General features: G+C 40.7%; 2 protein-coding genes across 11 annotated transcripts in view; one reads left to right on the top strand and one right to left on the bottom strand.

Annotated features, from left to right (window-relative positions):
* The window catches only part of SMPX (small muscle protein X-linked), a 36,577-nt gene extending 31,903 nt beyond the window's left edge, over positions 1 to 4,674 (bottom strand). For 5 of the 7 annotated variants that reach the window (XR_011338910.1, XM_069873903.1, XM_069873955.1 and 2 more), the window contains exons 1-2: positions 4,524 to 4,674; positions 1,141 to 1,200 (exon numbers count right to left, since the gene is read on the bottom strand). Coding sequence is in view for 6 of the 7 variants with exons in the window: in XM_069873903.1 (XP_069730004.1) it covers positions 1,141 to 1,179 (39 nt within the window). In the remaining variant the exon portion in view is untranslated. Of the gene's footprint in view, positions 1 to 1,140; positions 1,201 to 4,498 lie in introns of all 7 variants that reach the window. The other 2 variants (XM_069873913.1, XM_069873922.1) reach the window with 2 other exon arrangements.
* Positions 4,675 to 15,021: 10,347 nt separating this feature from the next.
* The window catches only part of MBTPS2 (membrane bound transcription factor peptidase, site 2), a 43,374-nt gene continuing 39,591 nt past the window's right edge, over positions 15,022 to 18,804 (top strand). For all 4 annotated transcript variants that reach the window (XM_069874174.1, XM_069874155.1, XM_069874165.1 and 1 more), the window contains exon 1: positions 15,022 to 15,183. In XM_069874174.1, the coding sequence (XP_069730275.1) occupies positions 15,109 to 15,183 (75 nt within the window). In that variant the 5' untranslated portion in view covers positions 15,022 to 15,108. The remainder of the gene's footprint in view (positions 15,184 to 18,804) is intronic.

Here is an 18,804-nt window from a genome sequence, read left to right as displayed (position 1 = left end):
TTAAATGTAAAATGCAAATACTTTTGAGCTATAAATTATCTACATTTTTTTCATTAATAATATAAACATTTCTATAGTCGTTGTAAAAGAGGGATGAAAATTTGAACTGGGTGAAATCAATGAAAGATTTCTGCTAATTTCAACTGAATTAGAATACAGCAGTTTGCATGCTTGTTCCAGTTGAGCTGATGATGACAAAAAGTATTAGCATTTTTACAGTGCCTTACAACTTCAGTGCACTGTCTAGCCCCTTGGTAATCAATCTCCTTGATCCTTCAGTCCATTAGGTTAGTATTATCTTGGGGAAACAGAGGAGAACTCAGACTTTAAAAATTCTATTTTGTCTTTCTTGCATAATTTCAAAGGAACTTGAACTACAGGGAAAAATTCATTTCAAGTGCATTTTACAAAATACACAAAAGTTCTGTAAAAATCTGCAGTTCAGAAGGTATTTTGACCTTTTGACAAGTATCAATGATAGCATGAGCTAAACACTTTCTTCATTATGCCAATTCATTACGATGTTGGGATAATTCTCCAGCTGTTTCGTTCACAAGTACATAACATCCAACTTCATCCCTATGAGCACATGCCATTTGAGGAGGTATGGGACATAAAAGAATTTTTTAAATGAAAACTTCAACATTTCTGTCATTTCACTTTTTAAAAAATGCCTCTTAAGCAAATTGGAAGTTGTAGGGGTTTTTCCTAAAGGAATGCAGACTTCACAATACCTATTCCATCTTTTTAGCTTATAATTCTTCCAGCATTATATTAACTCTGTGGAAAATCTACTAGCTGCAAGAATTAGTTTAGTTATATGTTGCTCAGTTATGCAGATGTATCACAATGTTTTGCTTAGCTGATCCACCAACACGCATAACCTAACACTGGAAAGACCATGCAAGCAAGCGATCAACCAGTCTATCTGATCCAATTTTTTTTGTCAGTTCAGATCATAAGATGCTCTTCAGGTCAAATTTCCTCAGTACATTCATGTCTACCAAGCTTTTCACTTTAAAAGAATAAACCCCAGTTAGCACTTCTGTGGTGTTTCTTTTAAGCAAAAAAACCTGTTTGCCAAGCAATGCAGGTTGAGATTTATTTTGTTATATTAGAAACATAAACACTGTCACTTACCTGAATGGCTTTGACATGTGACGCTGGCTGTTTTGACATTTTTAAGATGGAGGCTTATCCCTGCAAGCAAAATGGGGAAGTGTTACAGGCTTGAACATTCTGATAGCTAGGGAAGATAAACTGGACCTTAACCTGTGCTGCCTCTTGACAGGCATCCATTTCATCTGCCCAGCTCCTGTTCCCATCTCAGTTTCAAACTTGCTTAGTTATTCCTTCTGAATATCAGAAGGAGGCAGAACACCTGAGCTTCTCCAATTAATCTTTCATAGCCACAAATGGAGCTATCTCTTTCACATTAAAAACAATAATGAGTAGAGATAAGGAATCTCTCAAATTTTAATGGCATTGTTAAATGAGGAAGAATTAAGGGAAATATTTGAGGATAAACAAAATATTATTATTTCTGTCACAGTATGTAGGTGGGAATTACTACAACTCTCAGTTTAAAACTTTCAAATAAAGCGTAACTCACTAAAAAACATTGATAAATGCAGACATAACCATTTCCTAACTCACAAATCCTTGCAAATCCTTAGTGCCTATAGACTGAAAATTATCAAGATAGTCAAACTGTAAAGTACTCTTTGACAACTGCTAGGGCACAAAGTAACCTCTCTTGAAAGTTTTTGATCATATAGATTCATCCACTTTCTTCAGCAGTAAGATAAAAACATCAGATTTTTCCATACAATTTTATGCAGGTGGAGAAATACGGATTGGTACAGTATTAATGTACAGCAATGAAGGGAAATACACCAAAGTAAAAAGATTCTATAAAGGTAAAACAAAACAAAACAAAACAAAAACAACCCAAAACATTAAAATCAAAGAAACAAACAAACCAACCAAGAAATGTTACTGTTAGATTAAATGAAACATCTTTCACTAGGAATTAAGACTTTAACTGGACTAGACGTTCATCAAAGTCTGGTTACTTGATCATTATAATATGAAATAAGATAGTAATACTGCAAGGTGTGAAATGAGTCCACCAAAGAACTCATTACTCACAACCAAACTACAACATACTTTGGCTACTATATTTAACCCATTATGAGAAGGAAAATATCGAGAAAAGCAATAAATACCATTGGAGAGAATACTAGAAAAGTACTGAGAAATCAAAATTGGGTCTAAGGCTTTGGTACTCCAAAGAGTATAACTGTCATGTGGAGGCAGCACCAAATAAAAGTATAGATCGTTTGTGGGCTAGCTTTAGCCTGAAATACCAGCTTGAAATTGTATCACTAGAGTTGCATGGAGGAGCCACTTGTGTATTCTCACCTCAGTTTATAATCTGTGTCTAAAGTTAAGCAGAACATAGAGGAAAAATGACCTCTCACTGGAGGCCTCTCTCTGATTCCACTCTCAGCTGTAAAGACTGCTGTCCAAAGCAACCTATGGCCTTCAGTCAGAGGATATTATCTTCATACATTGATTTGGGTTTAAATTGCCTCTGCTAAATTAGAAAATCAGCAAAAAAATCTCACCATGAAAAACAAAACCAACATGCTTCCAGTGAGTTTTATATTGTGGTTTTTACATCTGCATTTACAACCCTAAAATCTCAGGTAGCTTAAAAAATTTCAGAATTTAGTTTGAGGGATGGAATCTCAGTCACTGAAGTTCATGATAAAATTTGCACAGAATTCAAAAAGCCAGAAGGACTTGCTGTAATCTCTCTCCTTCCTTTTTGAAGATCTTTACTATGCATAGAATTAACTATTTTTGCACATTTCTTGGGCCACATAGAGCTAAACAGGCAAGAAATTACACTGACTCTCAATTTTAAAACAAGCACAGCAATACTGCTCCTCAGTGAGGTGGTCTGGGTTCACAAAAAATCTGCCTTCAAAATGATTGCAATCAGACACTTGCTCCTAAAGATGGATGCATGATACAATTGTGTAGGATTGCTTTTTGAGGAGGTGGTTTTCCTACTAGTTCATGCTGTCCTCATTACCGCCACAGAAATCAGGACAACAGCATGCTACTGAGTAAAAATAGATAATCTTCTCTGCCTCTCTTCCCTCCATTATCTGAGTTTCCCTCCAGAGCAATACTGACCAACAACCAGAGGAAAATAAACCTTAGATTACAGATGCATCTACTACTGAAGTTATTAGTTCATTTTTTCAAATTCCTTTGTTCTTTTGTCACATGTCTCAGAGAGAGACAGTCAAGAGTGCTGCACTGATTGTATTATTTCAGGCATTACAATCAGCTCTGTAAACTTGAAAAAAAAAACAACCCAACACTCTTCATCCTCATTTCCACCACAGCATTTCAGATGTACGCACCCAGTGAAACACAGACACACACAGCCCATATTCCCCAGAGTCTTCTCTATCCCCACACCTTACCTTTTACCTTTTATGGGCTGCATGCTGAGCCAAACTTAGAAAGCAATGGCAATGTTAGTTCAGTTTGGAGCTGGTTTATGCCAGACTTCCCCTGCATATTTCCTTGCTTCGCAGTGAAAGTACATGTGAACAGAACTACTTGTGAAATACAGAACTACTACAGTGAACTAAATCACTATTTTGAAAGAAACCTTTGTAAAACAAAGAACGTCTCCTCTGTCCTTCTGCTAAAAAGAATTCTGACAGGGCTGCAGGAAGATAATAGCTGACTTATTAAATTTGCTTTAAATACTATGAGATGTCATAATGCCATCTTTTGTAATCTGTACAAGAGATGAACAGTGGCATACAGACAACAGAAAGAGCCCTCCCCCCACCCCAGTTGGAATCTGTCCTTTTCCCCCTGCTGCACTCACAGCATCAACCACAACGGGTGTTTTAGACACAGAACTGCAGTGCATTATCTTATTAAAAGGTTTTGACAGGAAATACACTACTGTGAGACCCAGCTGGTACAAAGAAAGAAGAAAAAGCCCCACTTTGCAGCTTCTAGACTGTTATACCAAAACTTACTACATGCTCTTGGCAAATGCAATAATATTTTCTGTAATGCAGTTGTCTCCACTACAGTTACCTGTTAAGCTTCTGGTGAAAGAACACCTCTCTTACCATCATAACCCTCAGTCACTAGCTATAACAAACACATAGGAAAAAAAAAAAGCATGTACCTATGTACTATAGTATTTGAGCTAATACCCAGATGTGCTTCTTATGAGTCACTAGGTGTTTAAGTGACTTTCTGCTTTAAATCTTTAAAGATCCCAACAGACCGTGAAGCAGTAACTATAACAATTCGCTCTGAATACGATGATATGCAGCACAAGACATTAAAATAAGCAGAAACCCAAAACTATTGCAGTCACATCACAGCAGTTATTGAAGAGTTTTCATAAGGGTCTTTCAAGTTTTAACTGACCCCTTTAAGATTAGCTTACTTATTATATAAGAAAAGCTCCAAACCGTCAAGTAAGTATGTGCACCTCCTTTCGATGAGGTACCTTCTTCTACCAGCTGTGGTATTGCCTGTGATCCTTTTAATGTGTCTGAAATAGCTCCGATGCTTTCTGCCCGGACGGCACTGAGAGCTGCTCCAGGCTGGAGTGGGACTCGGCTGAGAAGCGAAGTGTAAAAGGGAATTCCTGTCATAGCTTCCAGTTGTTCTTCCTAAATATAGAGCTTGATTCACCCTGTAACTTGGTCCCTTGTGACACTTGACCATCATAAAACCAGGGCTCAACTGTCAGGCAGGAGGTGTTGAAGGAACACACCTTTGGGTCCTTTTCCTGCCCTCTCTTTTCTTGTCAATCTGGGCTTTTAACAAGCACCAGGCATACAGCAGCAGAACATAACATACAACTCCTCCCATGGTGTTTGGGGCAGCATGTGCCTCCCTACTGCCACACTGGAGAAGGAAATAATTATGGAGATATAATTACGAAGCACTCACCTCAAAGGGACTAACGAGGGGAGGTGAATGCCACTCCAATGTGACTGTATCGATGCTGGGTTAGGAGCAAAATTGCGCAGTGGCTGCTTGCGGGTCGTGCCATAGTGTTTCTGAGTGCAGGACTGCCATGCTCACAGGGAGGAGTGAACTTTCCCCTTCATCAGTCCTCTGCCATAGGTGTCTCCACCTGACTCACAACACTAATGGTGACAATAACAGTGTCTTATATGTGATGCTATACTGGCCACTTGCTGCTGGAGAAGAACAGGGCAACTTTTAGGAGAAAATCAACAATTTACAAAATTGGTGCCAAAGATACTTAAAACAAACAGCAGTTGGAACAGTGATTTCAGAGAGGATTTGCCTTGAATTTAATGTATTTGACCAATCACTCTTTTAATTTCCTGTTCATAGGAGATGACCTCCCAGACCTCTTCATTAAGCCTGTGACTCACTCTCTCTGCCCTCTTTCCCAAAAGTACTGCCATCTGGAAGCAGCTGATAAAGCTGATGACTTGCTCTAGCAGCTTGCAGGCTATTCATAGCCAACCCCTTCCCAAGGAGCTGTGACAAGATGGACACACAATTAGGTATGCAACAAGTACATGCATTTCTGTTAGGTTAAGACTGACAGAGGTGCATAGAGCATCAGCTCCTTCCAAGGAGGCCCCCCTGGCACATTTCCTCAGAATGGCTGAGAATGACTGTTGTCACGTATTTTGAGGAATAAGAAGAATATTGCACTTGAAACACAGCAGAGTTCACAACAGGGGTCATAGACATGTCTTTTGTGTAGTATGAAGGAGTCTGTTCTGTTACAGTCTAAGGTCCTGCCTTCCAGGTGGTTGAAACCACATTAAAGTAAAGCTGCACTCAAATAAGTGACTTTATACACCCCTTTGTGAAGGTTCATTCAACAGAAGCATTAAAAAGCTACAAAAGAGGCAATATAGTTTTGTAACATGGTCTTGTAATTTAATTTGTTTCAATTTTTATTGCAATAGTTCATATACTGTAATACATATCATAGATATATATATTACAAACCAGCTCTGGGATACAGTTTTTTCTTCCATGTGTCATTAATTTAGTAAAGGTAGTCCATTGCTTATATGTTACAATTCCATCATCTTGCAAATATGCATAAGAAATACCAGTTCAACATTGTTTCCTTCATCAAATTTTCATAGCAGTGACAAGTAATTTAATAGATAGTCATAGTGATATGTAAATAGGAAAAGAATCCAACTTTGTCACATACCTAACACCCATAAACTATCACACACTGAATTAAAATTGTTGGGAAAAAAAAGGAGTAAACACAAATTTTATCACTAATAGCAGAAAATGTAGAAATGAGTAAACGTACACCTCTACCATTATTTTGCAGGTTGCCACTGTATTTGAATAACCACTGGGACAGACAGCCTCGTGACTTGCAGATTCATCCGCTAAATATGTGCAGCAGATGATTTAGTAAGTAAATAATGAGGCAAATGTGTATTTCATACGATGGATTCAATGCCTGGCAAGTTAGGGCAAGGTACATTGACACTCACTGAATAAAATTATTCTGTCTCCTGTACAGAGATCCAAAAGACATAGTAAAAATGTATTTATTTGAAGTATGAAAATCCCAATATAGTTCAAAATACACTTTTATTGCATTCCTAGAAGGATGTCTAATTAATGTGCTTCCTGGAACAGCTTATTAGTTTTGAAAATGAAGTTGATGTTTAACAGAAGAGTGTATGTATCTTACTTCTTGACTGAGATATTTCACTGTATAATGTCACAATTGTTTCTTTAAACTGTTGCTACTTAATATGCTTACTTCAATGTTTTGTTTTTCGAGAAATCTCATGAACATAGATATTACTTCCCTGAGGCTCTCAAAAGAAAAATATTTTTTCTATTATAGTCCAAAATGTTCTTGTGTAATACAATGTAATACAATTGAAAATGCAAGTCAACAAAGGAGCAGTCACACCCTCAACTCACTTGAAATAAGACTTCCTTTAAGTAAAATGTTAAAAACTACATTCCTGGAGTTTTGCTTCAGATTATGAAATAGTGACAACAATCTTTGGCAAAGCAAAACTTTTTAATTTTAAAAAACTATTTTAATTTTAGTTCTACAGATTACTGTTTATTACCAGGTGAGAATGCTGGGCCCAGGATATTAACTATTTTGTTACTTAATTCCTATCACTATCTTCATTTGAATTGTTAGCTGAAGAATATGAAAATTAAAGTTGCAGTGCAAGATAATCTATACTCTTCATTCAACACACCTAAGCTGTTAGCTAAGACTTAAAAATAAGAAACCTGTTATCAGACAGATTTATCAGAGGACTAACATAGAGGACTCTGGGAAAAAAATAACACCATCCATTTGCTAACTCACACAGATTTTGTTTGTACTTTGGGGCTCTTTTCCCTTAGTAAGGATGTATTTATTCCATGTACAAATGATTTGTCACATTGGTTTGATAAAAGGCAGAGAATTTTAGTGATGGTATCTAGTCATATGAGGTTAGATAGAACTACAAAAATTTAAGATACAGTGGACCTAGCAATTACCAGGCAACAGAGACCATTCTTTTGCTTTAAACTGAAAATAATTTTGAACCCTAGGCTGCAGCAATAACATCAGATCTCGGCTGCTTTGTCAAAATAAATGTTGTTTAAGCACGTATCATCTACTGTTTGCTTGTTTTTCACAGTTTTCACCAATCTATATTTCTTAATATCAAGAAAAAATCAAGCACTTTCTCCTGAGTTTCTACTTGTACAGCTATGCTAACAACAATACCATCAGGCTATTTAAATAATGAATGACATAAAAAAGCATGCAAGAATATTTACTATTACCTAGTGGACAGGAAATCAACAAATGTATCTAAATTAGCTGATTTTGTCTCTGTGACAGTTCCGAGCAGCTAAGTATTAATTCAGCTCTTGCATGCTCTCTTTCTTTTCCATATAAAAGCTTGGTGATTATTATCACAGATTGTTCCATCAAGAAATAATTAGCTTTGTATTAAGAAGATGGTCTCATTAGAGGCTGCCAGTGACCTTGTTCTAAATTTCAGAATTCCTGCATCTTTTAATAGCGTTGTTAGCATCATCTAAGAATTTGTATTAAGATCCAAAAACTGCATTATGAATATAACCCACTCAAATGCTAGAACTTCATAGCTTTGACCATTGAATAACAAAAAAAAAATACACCCAAAAGCCATGTTCTATTCTGCTTTGTATTCTGTGAAATTCTTACTTATCAAAATGTTTTGAGTAATAGAAATGTGATGATGATGTACAAGCAACAAATTTCTTTCCACTTTTGTCCTGGGAAATTTTAGCCACTATACCTGCAAACTGATACGTAAGAAAAAGCAAGAGTAATGGCAGATTTTGATGGGAATATGAATTTTAAATAACATGTTGAGTTTGTAAGCATCCTGTTTGCTATAATTATTCAGCATCATTTGGAAAGGCAACAAAAAAACATGACATTGCACCATCAGATATTGTTCTGGGCAACAAGTTTGACAAAACAGGAACTGACTGAATCATGGGCAAAATTTTGAACAAAAAGACTGTTCATCATTTTTACCAACCAGGATAATTCAAATAGGTGTCTATTATCTTTTTCAGTCTCATAACAGATTTCTTTCGATGAAAGCCATCCCCATCAGTTGATTACATCTTCTGATCACTAAAACTCTTGTCTTCAATGGTAAGATCAAGACCTCACCCGATGTATAGTAAGGAGTTTTGCCATTGTGCCCATCTGATCCAAAGATGGATGAGATCTAGGTGCAGATATATCAGAGGAACTGGGGACTCAGTGACACACAAAGCAATGTCCTTCTTTCTTATAATAAAGTACGAAGCAAAATTGCAGCTGTGTAGGTAATCAGTTCACACACAACTATAATTGTGCTGTGAAAGCAAATGTAGTAGATGCGAGTAGAGCAATCATCTGCAGTCTAATAAAGAGAACGAAGCCTAATTTCTGATGATTCCTCATCTAAATGACATATTAAAAGGAATAATGACATGGCTGAGACATGAAAAATCTGCCTGGTAGAAAGATGGACCCAGAACAATGGAGATCAGGCAATGGGCTGGACAAAGCAGAATATGAAAAACATTATAAAGAAATTAATGCCCTTAGATGAAAAAAAATTACCAATTCAAAGACAACTGCACCAAACTGCTGAATCATATGTGATTGATTAGTTGCTATCTATGGTTTGTATCTGCTAAACAGAAGATAAGAAATGAAGATTGATAAACTGTGGGTGTTAAGATTTTTTAAGTTTGAATCAATATCAGGATACTTATCTTAGTTCCCATGAGTCATGAGGAAAAAAATACTTAGCTTCTCACACCTCCAACATTCTGAAAAATAAGACAATTAAGAATGAATTATTTCCATAGTGGAGATATGAATAAATCTCCTAGTCATACCTATCTATCAAGTAGTCAAACATTATCTATATCAAACCTTACTTTTATTGAATCAGATCTGCTACAGGAACATTTTTCAGTCATCTGTGGTCTCCTGCCATAGAAATATTGCACTTGTTTAGAGAGAAATTGCCGAAAGAAATTAGTGTTGGCACAGGAAGACCAGTATAATCCTCCAGCTGTTAATTTCTATATGATGAAACCCAAAGCAGAAAAGGGTAAAAACACTATAAACAGTTTCCCTTTAGAAATTACAAAAGTAGTTTCTAAGATTTTCACATTTTACTCTCCACCCAAATGAAACAGCGTTGAGGACTGGCAATATCTCCTATCCAAGGATAATAATGAACCTGGACAAAAGGAAACTATAAATATTAAGCTGCTTCATTCAATCACACCAGGCTGTGCAACACAGAGGGTAGCCCTTTGTAGTACAGTTCAGTTCTCAAGCTCTGGCACTAAAAGTGGTGCCTGAAAAATAATCTGCCTTGGAAATGACTTTCAAGAACTGCAGGCTGCTCTGTTTCCTGTGCCCACCAAATATCGGTGATATGCTAGGCCATAATCTTTGTACTCTGACTAGAATGTCCACGAAAACGTTCACAGCTTAATTTCAGCCAACTCTCAAATTGATTATTTATTTTTCTTGAGAAAAACAGAAATGTTCTTAGCTCAGGTTCCCAGAATAAACTCACTCACGCAAGGCAAAACAGTTGTTTTGGTAGTTCACAGGTTTTCTGACTGACAAGGGGCAGCGAGGATTTGTAGTACTGGAACACTGGTCGAGATTCCAGTTTATCCACTGCATGCAGGGCTACATGGTCATAGAATCATTTGGGTATCATGAAGCCACTCCTTACAATCTGGTCCTTAGAATCATAGAATCATAGAATAACCAGGTTGGAAGAGACCCACTGGATCATCGAGTCCAACCATTCCTATCAAACACTAAACCATGCCCCTTAGCACCTCGTCCACCCGTGCCTTAAACACCTCCAGGGAAGGTGAATCAACCACCTCCCTGGGCAGCCTGTTCCAGTGCCCAATGACCCTTTCTATGAAGAATTTTTTCCTAATGTCCAGACTAAATCTCCCCTGGCGGAGCTTGAGGCCATTCCCTCTTGTCCTGTCACCTGGGAGAAGAGGCCAGCTCCCTCCTCTCTACAACCTCCTTTCAGGTAGTTATAGAGAACAATGAGGTCTCCCCTCAGCCTCCTCTACTCCAGGCTAAACAACCCCAGCTCTCTCAGCCGCTCCTCATAAGACCTGCTCTCCAGCCCCCTCACCAGCTTTGTTGCTGCCTTGAGGCAGAATAAAATCAATACTTGTTTAACCGAGTGCTATGCTGTATGATGAAGCAATTCAGGAGCTATTTCAATCAGCCTGACAGTCCAAGTGGACAGTTATGGTGATATCCTCATTAGTTCATCTCATGAAAGATATTCCTGTTTTTCAGAACAGCTAAATGCCACGTATTCATAGGTGAATAGAAGTGCTCCAGGCTTTAGCAGTCTGCTAAACAATGAACTACAGACTCCTTTGTTTTCTTCAAAGTGTTGTCTCATTTTAACTTACTCAAGCTACCCCAGGGTACCAGGCTTCCCTACAGGTTTTGGAGTTCAAACTTGGTAAGTCAACTGCCACCAGGTGCATTTACTTTAGGTTACAGTAAGCACGAAAAGACTGAAAAAAAAGACCTGCTAAGACTGAAACTAATCTATACTTACTTTGCATTCTGCAGTAGGATAGGGGTTTGTGTACCGAGGGACTTCACAGCAAAAACTTCACTCCAAAACAGCTGTTTGGCATAAGCTTCCTTCACATGCTCTTCTCCTTAAGTGACTGAGACCTTTCGTTCATGCAGTTTATGTGTTCACGGACAGATGTTCAAGAACAGATCATAAAGTTGTAGAAGGATTCCAACACTGGAGCTAATGCTGAACAGCTACTCTGCAGTAGATATTCCATGCTTTTTCTCATGTACAACTTCTAAATGATTGAGGAGGATGCAAAGCCCAACAGAGGTCCAAGTAAGGTTGTCAGCTAAAATGAGTAGCTGAAGCCTCAAACTAATATTCTTACAGAACTGGATTCCAGAATAATACTCAAGCCACATCTCTCAGGTTTCTCCTTTTCCTTTCGTTTTCTTTAGAGTCACTAATTTCTCCTTGGAGTGTAACAGCTTTGGAGGACCTTCCTTTAGATATAATTTCAGTCATGAGGTGCTTAACAGAATTATGGTAGAAGGGTAAATGCTGAAAATTGATAGCAGTTAAGACCTGTAATTTGTTTTGTTATAGATCAGTACCAGTAATTAAAAATTGGTGGAAAAGCATGTACAACTACTCTTTGTAGCAGATTAATCTAGTAAAGGCATGTTTCCATGAAGGCATGCACTTACATTGTTCATATGAACTATGACATAGAAAAAGTGTCAAAATCCCACCTTTCCAGCATGCATTTTCAGTAACCAGGTTAAATACTGCAAACAAATCTTAAACCTTAACAGAATACTTTGACTTTGTTTGTATTTAAATAATGCAAGAGAGTTTTGTACTGTAATTGGAATATAAAAAAACTATCAAGAAAACTGTGTAACATTCTACAGTTTTCAAGGCACAGAAAGGATGCAAGTGTTTTTTTCTTTTCTTGTTTGGGTTTCAGTTTAAAAGACCACACATACTACATGTCTCCATAATTCCCATTACCTGAATATCTCCCATATACTGAGATTTTTACTTAATAGTATTAGTAGGGTATGTGAAAACATATTTGTCCTTCAAACATTTGCAGACAATGCTTTGTACAGCTCTGTAGTGTGCCAGTCTCTGTATTTGTCTTCTTCTGTCTTAGATTTCTTCTTTACTCCAATATTTTTATTCTGTTCAGAAACAACCTCCTAACCCATATAGGTGCTTAATGGACCATCTATTTAATCTTTATCCTTCTATTTCTTCTTTCATGCATCCTTGTCTGTACTCGAAATTCTCAGCTAAACTTGGACACTCACTCTGCAAACATTCACAAAGCCCAGAAGAGCACTCCTTCATTTCAAGTTAGGCTGGCACATAAACATTGCACATTTTATTCCAGCCTTCCTTTCCATTGCTTAGCTCATCCTAATGCGCAACAATCTAGTGATGAACACTACTCAGAAAGTATCTAAAACCCCATTTATTCTCCTCGAAGCTCAAACATTTATCCAGACAGGTCATATTGTGGTTGTATTGTCTTAAAACTGATAAAATTTACAGACTCTCCATGCCAAAATCCACATCTTAACTAATTTTAGGTCTGAGTCTGCAATGAACTGTGAGCAGGTACAATTTCCCTCAAATCCTGCAAACCCCTCTAACATCAGGCCTTTCGTAAGTGTGGTTAAGACTGGTTTTATTTTTATTTTGCAGCAGCATGTCAAGTATGGTAATATCTGATCACATATCTATTTCAATAACAGATCAAAGTTGCAGAGATTAATTATTAGACATGTTGATAATTAGTTTTGAGATAAATACATTTACTAGGTCTAGAAAAAGATGCCTATGATATTAAGCAGCTACCTTATCTGGATAATATAATATCTTAATTAATGTTTTATTAACCCATTCTGTTTGGTCTTTCTTGCCAAATTACTTTTAACTGGCATTACTATGCTCGTGAGATTCTTCTTTTCCTGTTTAAAGTTTTTGTATGGACTCACATACTGTGTCATGATAACTGATAGATATCCTTTTCTGACATTCTTTGATATTTGCCCTTCTGAGGTCCACTCGTACTGTCCTACTAACACACACGTCAGCTGTGACTTCTAAACCCCAGGTAGTTATGCTGCTTTGCAACAATATATGGATACTGTGCATAAACAGATGACTGTATGGCATTTCACTTCAGTCGCTACTTTAGCCTAATATGTGGCTGTAAAGAAAACTAAGCAGTGGCAAACAGTGTATCAGTATCTGTACTATCTCCTGAACCATTTTAAAGTGGAAATTTTTAATTCTGAGTACCTTAACTTTCAAATGCAAATGCAATCTCTTCCTGAAATACCTCACAGTCTGCAAAGTTTTGTTCCATGAGAACAAGGATTAACTTTGCCTTTCTGCTGGGGCAAAATACCTGCTCAAGTTACAGGGGTATGTATAGGGTGTGGAAGGGGGTGAGTGTGGGTGGGTGACTGTCGTGGTGGGGAGTGGAGGTGGATGTGTGAGTGGGTTTGGCTGTGGAAATGAGTGTGAGAATGGGAGGGTAGGGGGTGGGTGTGTGGGTGAGTGAGTGGCTGTGGAAGTGGGGTGGGGTGTCGGGGCGTGGATGTAGGGGTGGGAGGGTTTGGCTGTGGGCGTTGTGTGTGGGTGTTGATGCTGTGAAAAAGCCAAACTCAATGCCAATTTGATTATTAAGCAGGTATTCGTTTAATAAATAGTGCCAGGGTACACATTGGGTAATCCACCAAGTATGTCAAACTACTGAGACAAGTTACATGACTTCTATACTGGTTACGCACACATACTCATATAGATTCCAGGAAATACTGGTTAAACATACATATCCATACAGATTCCCAGAAATAAAAAATGTCCATTCTCCCCCCCCCAACTTATTATCACAGTTTATTACCCACTCTTGTATGCACACCACACATCAGTTTCTTTGCGCCTTCAGAAGACTCTGATGGTCTTTATCTATCTCCTTCCTCATTGTGTCCTCTTGGTGAGCTCAGGTCTGTCCCTTGTTACTCCTGTGGGACTGTCCATTCAATACCTGATTTGTTCCTTGTTTCAACTGGTAAACAAGCAAAACTCCTGTCACAATCACATTCTTGGCAAGCTGGCCAAGACTTGACTCTTCTTATTATTGCTTAAACTAATTCATTCCCTTAACATAACGATTTATCCTTTCCTTCGGGGTGTGTGTGTCTGGGAATGGGCATTGAAGGACGTGTGTGCATGCATGTGTGTGGCTGAGAGGTGAGTGTGTAGGTAGGTGCGGGGGTGAGTTTGTGTGGGTGAGCGTGTGATTAGGGTGGGTGTGAATCTGTGTGGGGTGAGTGGGTGTGAGTATGAGGGTGTGTGAGTGGGGGGGCGGCTGTGAGTGTGTGGAGGTGTACGGGGGGTGAGTGTGCGTGTAGGGGAGGTGTCTGTGAGCCGTGTGTGTGAGTGGGAGCATGTGGGCGGGGGGGGGGTGTAAAGGGGGGTGTGGGGTGTCAGTGGGGAGGCGTGACCGGGAGCGCGTGCGTGGCTGCCTCCGCCGCGCAGCAAATAACATGAGCAAACCACGCGCGTACATCGCTGCGCGCCTCCAGGACGTGCGGACACTTCAGTACCTGCACCAAATTTGGCACCCGGGGGAGGAGAGGAAGAAAAGCCGAAGGCCGCGTCGCGATCCGGCCAGGGGCAGGGCCCGACGTGCGCCCCGCCCCGGGCCCTCCACGCGCGCGCACCCCCAACTTCCGCCGGGCGCTGGGCTGTGACGCCACACTTGCTCCCTCTCGAAGAGGTGCCCGGAAGCGTCCGACCGGGCAGCGCAGCCCATGGAGAAAGGTTCCGGGGCACGTTTAGTTCCGGGGGCTCCTCCGCATGAACTGCGGCCGCCGCCGCCACCACCAGCGCCTCGGCTGCCACCATGATCCCGATCTCGGTGGTGGTGTGCGTGCTGGGGGGCTGGTGCGCCATCTACCTGGCGGATACGTTGCTCAAGGTGAGGGCTGCGGGCTCACAGCTCGGGCGGGAGGAGGCCTCGACGCCGTTTCACCCCTCTGCGCCCTGCCGGGGCTGGGAGGCGCAGGGCACCATGGGGGTGGGTGGGTCTGGCCCTGGGGCCGTAGAGAGGCTTCCCCGCTTCGCCTACCCTTCAGGGCTTGGCCACGACAACCTCCCCCCCGCCACCCCTCACCTCGCACTTCCCTCCCCTCGCACGCAGGCCCGGAGCCGGCGGCGCCCGCTCTCCCTGCGCTTCCGGGCGTAACGGCCGCCGCGGGGCGCGTGCCGGTGGCGCCGTTTTCCCCCTCGGGTTGGGTCCGCGCGGCGTCGGGCGCGCGCCGCCGTGAGGGCCGCTCTTGCCCCTCCTCTCCCGTCTCTCCTCCCCCGTCCGGCCCGCGCCCGGGGCGCTCGCCGTTCTCCCCCGTCCATCCCGCACCCCGTGTCTGCGGGGCCGGGGCCGTGCCGCCCCGCTCCCGGTGTGGGGACGCTGTCCTAGCCACCAGGGCAAGCCGCCGCCTCCAAGAGGGGCCGCTGGCGTCCGCCCATCGCCGCCTCCGAGGACGCCGCCTCGGCGGCTGCGGAGGCCTCGGGCCTGTGTTAAAGGAGCAAAGTTGTGAAACGTGGTGGAAGCCGTAGCTCCTGAATGTGTTGTTTAACTAGCCCTGTGGCACTTAACTGTGCTCTCCAGATATTAAACTGTTGTGAGGGTAGGGAGGCTATGCACACGGATCTGAACAGGCTGCACCGCTGGGCTGGGACCAATAGCATGAGGTTTAACAAGGTCAAATGCAGAGCCCTGTACTTGGGACACAACAACTCTGCAGTGCTACAGGCTTGGGGAAGAGCGGCTAGAAATCTGCCCGGAGGAGAAGGACCTGGGGGTGTTGGTTGACAGCCGACTGAATATGAGCCAGCAGCGTGCCCAGGTGGCCAAGAAGGCCAATGGCATCTTGGCTTGGATCAGAAATGGCGTGACCAGCAGGTCCAGGGAGGTTATTCTCCCTCTGTACTCGGCACTGGTGAGACCGCTCCTCGAATCCTGTGTTCAGTTCTGGGCCCCTCACCACAAGAAGGATGTTGAGGCTCTGGAGCGAGGCCAGAGAAGAGCAACGAGGCTGGTGAAAGGGCTGGAGAACAGGCTTTATGAGGAACGGCTGGGGGAGCTGGGGGTGTTTAGCCTGGAGAAGAGGCTGAGGGGAGACCTGATGGCTCTCTACAACTACCTGAAAGGACATTGTAGAGAGAAGGGTGCTGGCCTCTTCTCCCAAGTGACAGGGGACAGGACAAGGAAGAATGGCCTTGAGCTGCACCAGGGAAGGTTCAGACTGGATGTCAGGAAAAAAGTTTTTCATGGAAAGAGTCATTGGGCACTGGCAGAAGCTGCCCAGGGAGGTGGTTGAGTCACCATCCCTAGAGGTGTTTAAAAGACTGCAGACAAAGTGCTCAGGTACATGGTTTAGTGGCAGGTAGGAATGGTTGGACTCAATGATCCAAGCAGTCTTTTCCAACCTAGTGATTCTATGATTCTGTGAGTCAGCTGTGTAGAATGTAGAATCATAGAATGGTTTGGGTTGCAAGGGACCTTAAAAGATCATCTGTGATCATCTAATATGTTTTGGAATTATGTTCTTTTCTAAAATCTATGTAAAAAGCTAATGCACGTTATTTTTCTTTTGCGTATCCTTAAGTTTTGCTGAAAAAAAAAATGAGAGCTGTGAGAAACATTCATTCACTGGTAAAATATTGAAGAGGACAAGGTCTTCGAAGCAAAGGCAATAATATTTTTATTTTACAATTTAGTGCTGAACTGTGTGCCCTTCTTAAAAAAAGGTGTAACATCTTACAAAAGCAGTGGGTATATATACTAGCTTTAGAAGAAGAACCATATAAATCCTCAAAGAATTTTCATTCTTTTTTAGGTAATCCAACCATGTCTGGAGACTCCCTCAGGTTATCTCCTGACCTAAGACAGCTATGTCTTACAAGATGACTAAGTATATCAATAAATTCTCAGAGCTGCAAGACAGGTTATCTCTTGACCTAAAACAGCTCCATCTTACAAGACAGAATTATATGACAAGATAATTAAACATACAAACGAGCTCTAGCAAAACTTATCAGTTAATTCTCACAGAGCTAAACACAACTGCTTTTAAAAGAAATAAACTTTAATCTCCAAAGAGCGTTGCAAGACTCATCTTTTTGCTCCTGATGGAGAGGGGGAAGTTTGAAAGCAAAATGCACCATTATCTCTTGGGATGCATTTGTGCATTGCATGCATTTCATTATGTTTTTTTAAAGCTCAAGAGATAGGACTTTTAAGTGGTGATTAAAATTGCAAAGTATGTATGCAAAGTAGGATACATGCTAGTTAGATATGAGGAAAAATAAAAGGAAAGGTTTGATCTGTAATTCTCTTACTTTTTGATGTTAATGTTACAGTTCAGGAGCGGCATCTGTTTCTGCCAAGTACAGATAGGACCTGGTGATTTCAAAGTAAAAACAATCATTTTGTCACTCCTCTAAAATATAGGAAGAAATATAAGAATTCTATGTGATGAGAAAACTTTGAAAAATAAGTGGCTCCCTCTACTGCTAATCGTTGGAGAGCAAATGTAGCTCAGTAAATGATGTGAGCTATTAAGTGCTGAATATTAGTCTGTAGATAGTGGCAATAAAAAACTAAAGTGATTTACTGAAGATTTTTAAAAAACCTATTACATTAAGCCTATATTAGGTGGTTGGAAACAAACCTGGCATTGTTTTAAAACACATGAGAAGATTGGCTGAATACCAGAAAAGCATGCTTCTGGCTGCAGCAAGATACACCAAAACCCATCAGAAAGCCCAGCCAACAGGCTTTTGACAGTAATTTTGACAGTAAATTTTTGTCTGCTGAAGAGCGTGAAGCAAGAGCTCAATTCAGGTAAAAGACCTGTTGTGCCATGATGCCGAGACCCGTTTTTTTCTTTGAGATTCTGAAAATCTCTTTCAGCATTAGACCTTAATATCATTTTCTTTTCTAAGTAAGGATAGCTGCTCATTTTCTTGTTGCAACCTCTGGTAGAACTTAGCAGCAAGGGAGGAAAAAAGACCCCCAAATTGTTTGGAGCCTACTTAGTGCCTGATTTATGTTGAAAAAGAAGGGGGAATGCTTGGAATGCTGTATCAAGCAAGAGAGTCCAGGAGTTAAAATTTAACTTTAGTCTTTTTAACTAAAAGTTGGCAAAGGTTATTAATCATCAGGAAGTATGTGGGAGCTGGTAGGTTTTAATGAACTTAGTGGTCAATTGCATGTGTAGATAATCACAATGGTAAGTTTCACTGTGAGCACCACAACCAAAATAGAATTTGAACTAAATAACCAGATTTATATACTGAGGAAATTCAGGATTGCTTGCTTTGTTACTGGTGCTATAGTTCTCCCGACGCATTGATAACCTGAGGCTGCTAGCAACTGCAGAAAAACACAGTCCCTGCTTAGACCTCAAATTACTTATAATTTAATTACACTAAAAGGACATACAGAGTGTGCGTGAAAAATAATACAGGGGTACTTTTCCATGCATAGTCCTGGTGATATTCTTGGTGAGGTAAGGATGTGTGCCGTAACTTGCAG

The sequence above is a fragment of the Phaenicophaeus curvirostris genome, chromosome 1, assembly GCF_032191515.1.
Source record: "Phaenicophaeus curvirostris isolate KB17595 chromosome 1, BPBGC_Pcur_1.0, whole genome shotgun sequence".
In the NCBI taxonomy this organism is placed as follows: Eukaryota; Metazoa; Chordata; class Aves; order Cuculiformes; family Cuculidae; genus Phaenicophaeus; species Phaenicophaeus curvirostris.
This window is presented reverse-complemented; position numbering and strand designations above follow the sequence as displayed.